At 36.4% G+C, this 4,142-nt stretch overlaps 1 protein-coding gene across 1 annotated transcript; it reads right to left on the reverse strand.

Annotated features, from left to right (window-relative positions):
• Nucleotides 1-674: 674 nt before the first annotated feature.
• On the reverse strand, nucleotides 675-1,828 carry LOC113773171 (non-specific lipid-transfer protein 1-like). Its single transcript, XM_027317743.1, has 2 exons — nucleotides 1,405-1,828; nucleotides 675-888 (listed from the first exon to the last, which is right to left on the reverse strand). Exons 1-2 carry the CDS (start codon nucleotides 1,749-1,751, stop codon nucleotides 879-881), a joined length of 357 nt encoding a protein of 118 aa, XP_027173544.1. The 5' UTR covers nucleotides 1,752-1,828; the 3' UTR covers nucleotides 675-878.
• Between the last annotated feature and the right edge of the window lie 2,314 nt (nucleotides 1,829-4,142).

Consider the following 4,142-nt stretch of genomic DNA (forward strand, 5'->3'; position numbering starts at 1 on the left):
AGTATTAAATGCTGGAGTCAGTGGAAAATATTTTCTTCAATGTTCATGAGGCTAAAAAAGAAAAAGAAAAAAGCTTTTACGGATTTTTACATGGCAAATGCACCAGCCGCATTTCACTGCAAGATGTTGATTTAGTTGCCTTTTCTTTTGTTTTTTTTCAATTTTTTGTCTTTGGATTTTGGCTAAGTATATGTTTCTCTAGGTTTTATTCCTTTTCCTCCCTTGGGTAGCAGTTTTTTCATCCCGAACGATACAACGCTAGAAACGAAGAAGTTATGGTGGCTTCTTTTTTGCATCTGTCCTCTTTTTTTGTTTTTTGAACTTTTCTGTAGTTTGAGCTCGTAAAACTAGGGGTTGATCAGATTCATATGCACGTTCTGATATTTGTTCTTGCCTGATATGAGGAGGATGGTTTGTTAAGTTACGCAGTCAGGTTCTGCAGTCCATCTTTAGCTCGAAGATGGCAGGTTCTGAGACAGCAAAATCATTAACTTCATTGATATACTAATGTAGTTTATTTCTTCATTGATATACTAATGTTAAAACTGATGTTTGCTTTGGATTTTCATGGATAGATAATCCAGTCAATGGGTGAAAATAATTAATTACTACCATTTAGGCTAGCTACTATATGGTTATTAAAAAAAAAAGAATATAGAGCAGCAAGCAATTTCTGAGTACGAAAGGACATAATGATGTATAACCATCAAATAAGTTTTAACATAAGATCTCTGGTGACTGCATAGGACACCATATATGACTACAGGTACATATTAGGCGCAGCCTAAGGGCTTGGCCATCTTATTTAGAAATCCTACTAGCACTAGCGAGCATAACCTCAAGCTCTCCGCAGAAACCACGTTCAAGAAAATCCCACCTCAATGGACACTGCAAATACCACACCAAAATAAGCCAAATCGTGTTAAGAGATATATATATATATATATATGAACACGATCGAGGACCAATTGAAAAAACAACAATTATATACTGATTGTGTTCGGATAGAAGATTATTTAAGAAATTTTTTGGGTATAATAATTGTATCACATTTTTATGATGTGACGTGTACGAGTTAAAATTTTTTTTCTTTTTGATCTAATGATAACAACCTAATTTGCTCTTATACTTTGGGGTAGGGAAGCTCAGCTAGACTTGTTTAGGGATTGGGGAGTCAAGATTACGCTGGACGTTTTTATGAATGGAACTTCCTCTTAATGCATCAAGAATTTAAACCATTGAACTTCATGTATGCATGCAAAGCTTTAAAAAGGCTTTCCCTGACCACTAGAAAGTTGATTCAAAAGATAAAAAGGTGGAAAAGCGATTATGATTGAAAATCTTTTTCAACATATTAATTATATTTCGTATTCATTAGTGGCCATCAAATAAATAAAAACATGCCTGTTGCAGTCGGTTTTGGTACTGATAGGATAACCAACATTAACCCCACATTTTCCAGGAAGTCCAGCAGCAAGACCTTCGTTGATATTCCCGACTCTGCCAGCTAGTGACTTCAAGCATGAGCAAGCAGTCTGGCGATCAGCGGTGGTCTTAGCTTGACTGTTGAGGTTCCTAATCCCTGCGCAACATCCAGGCGGCAAAACGCCACCCTTCTCCAAATAGCCAAGGCATTGACCCAAGTCGCCAGCTACGGTGCCGCATGTAATGGCCTCGGCATGGGGTGCAAGCGACACGGCAACCAGCATGCACATTAGCACCAGACAAGCAACTCCAGCAAACTTTGCCATTTTGATGTGTGTTGAAAATTAGCGAATTTTCGAAATGCTTAAGACCAGATCTATTTGAGGTTGATGTGGGAAAAATTTGGTCCTGGGATCAAGTCATTATATAGGTGGGGGATCAAGAAAGCAATCGTTTTGGCCCTATTGCATGCACGAACGAGAATGGTAAATGGACCAAAAGGGAGGGGGCCGGAAGAGTTGGTTGGCAGATGGGGGTAATAAAGGGATCGACGCTTGATTGATGCATATGCTTTAAATCCATTGTCTGGTTAACTGATCAAGTTTAGACTTTAGAACGTTCTTGATTTCTGTGTGAAATTAAAGGAGGGTGGACACGTCCGTTGGTTTTAATCAAGTCCAATTTATGATCTCTATACTCCGGTAGTTGGAAGATGATTAAATGTTGATGGATCTAGTCCTTTTGGTTATTCATTTCCTTTGGTTTACCAAATAAGCTAAAGCCTAGAGCAAGGGAGCCAGAATCAATCACGCCCTTTCTTTATTATGTGGCGAAGGAAGATGAATGTGTATAGCCTACAAAGATAAATGGGGAAATTTTGGCAAGCAAATGTGACAGAGCTGTAATTAACTTTTGGTGGCTTTTCTTGATTCAGTGTTAAGACTCTTCTTTCATTGAATATTTTGTATAGCATGTCAGCATTGCTTTAGGTTATCAAATTTTTAGTGTCAAACACAAATCTCTGAATAACTTCATTTTAAGCAATAGGAGATGTTTTGGATTGCATTTCCGGAGAGTTTTTAGGAAAAATTACTATAGAACTTTTTTTTTTTTTCAGATTTGATGTATCTGAGGTAAAAAAGTAAAAAGTAATTAAAAATGTGTAAAAGAAATATTTTCAAAAAAAGTACAAAACTCTTTCCTGAATCCAAAGCTTTTTGTCGTGAAAAAAAAAAGGGACCTTAGTCTGTTTTTGTTTTTCTTTGTTTTGCAAAAACGACTGATTTTGTAGGTAGATACGAGCTGTACAGATGTACAATTAATGGCGGTGGGTATATACTCATCATCCCGTACTTCGGATTCAAGCCACAGGGAAACTATTGTGTCTCCACTCAACATGGTATCTAAGTTTTGAAGCAAATTTTTGTCATACTACAATGAACTTGGTTACCCAAATCTCTTAACAATAAACAACAATCAGGGAAAACATCTTTTAACCTTGCTATATCCAATAGAAACACGTTGTGAATGCAATCTGTACATTCTAGAGTTGATTTTGTCAATTACCTGGTTGCAATCATACTGGAATATATAGAGAGCAAATTACCTGAGCGCAGTTACTAAACTTTTCGAATAATCGAGTTTTTGTCACTCAACTATTAATAGCACACTTTTATCCAGTTTTTAATTAAATATATAAATTTTGGACCATTCCATTTGATTTCACTGTTAATCGAACTATTAATAGTATGTTTCGTAAATTATGTGGATACTTAGATTTGATAAAATTAGCGATGAAATTAGACAGAATAATCCAAAATTTACCACTTTTAATAGTTTAGTGAATATATCATACTATTAATAGTTAAATAATCAAATCTTTACTGTTTAAAAAGTTGATTGGCTATCCAGATAATTTGCTCAAATATACATGACGTTTAATCCACCTTCAATTTCCACCTTTCTTTGCTAGCCATTTACTACATTGGAAGTCTTAATAAGAGACCTCAATGTGTCAGCTAGGATAAAACAAGACTGTTGTGGGCCGGACCACGGGCAGGAACGTCCTAACGGTTTTATGCATTTTGCACATCGCGTAATTTTATTTGCACATGGCATAACTTTATTTCCGGAACGTGTAACTTTAAAATAAATTTTTGTGGGCTTCACACATATTATTAAAAACGAGGTACAAGAAGTGATCTGGATCGTACAATTTTTTTGGACCAAATTTTGGCCATTAACTGTTCAGAACGGTGCTTCTGATGACCGTCCTGCCCCGGCTCCGTTGTGGGCCACACGTCATTGGACTCGCAAATTATTCTGAAAGCAGTAGTACTCTTTTTTGTGCAGTTTCTTGTTGGTTGTGTGTTAATTAATCATCTGCATGCCTAAGGTTGACATTTGCGGCTTGATGACCAACTGAGTCATTTTTCAGGGCGACAATAGTGGTACTGGTAGGTGAGGTGCTCTCGAGACATAAATTTAGATGTCATTCAATTCCTCAAAGAAACCAATAAGGAGGCATTGAATGCTCGAGCCAACAAAAACCGGAATTTGGATACTCGTTAGACGTTACACTTTTCTCAGTTGTACTTCGGAATAATTTCAGAAACCTACCCTGAGGTTTCTAACAATATCATTAGTCTCACTTGAAGTTTACAAAGTTACACTAACCTCCACTGAGGTTAAGATTTTGATAATAAATTAGTCCAATT

The sequence above is a fragment of the Coffea eugenioides genome, chromosome 6 (assembly GCF_003713205.1).
Source record: "Coffea eugenioides isolate CCC68of chromosome 6, Ceug_1.0, whole genome shotgun sequence".
NCBI classification, from domain to species: Eukaryota; Viridiplantae; Streptophyta; class Magnoliopsida; order Gentianales; family Rubiaceae; genus Coffea; species Coffea eugenioides.

Excerpts from the sequence above, each read along its gene's own strand:
- LOC113773171 (XM_027317743.1), bottom strand. The coding sequence starts at position 1,751 with ATGGCAAAGTTTGCTGGAGTTGCTTGTCTGGTGCTAATGTGCATGCTG.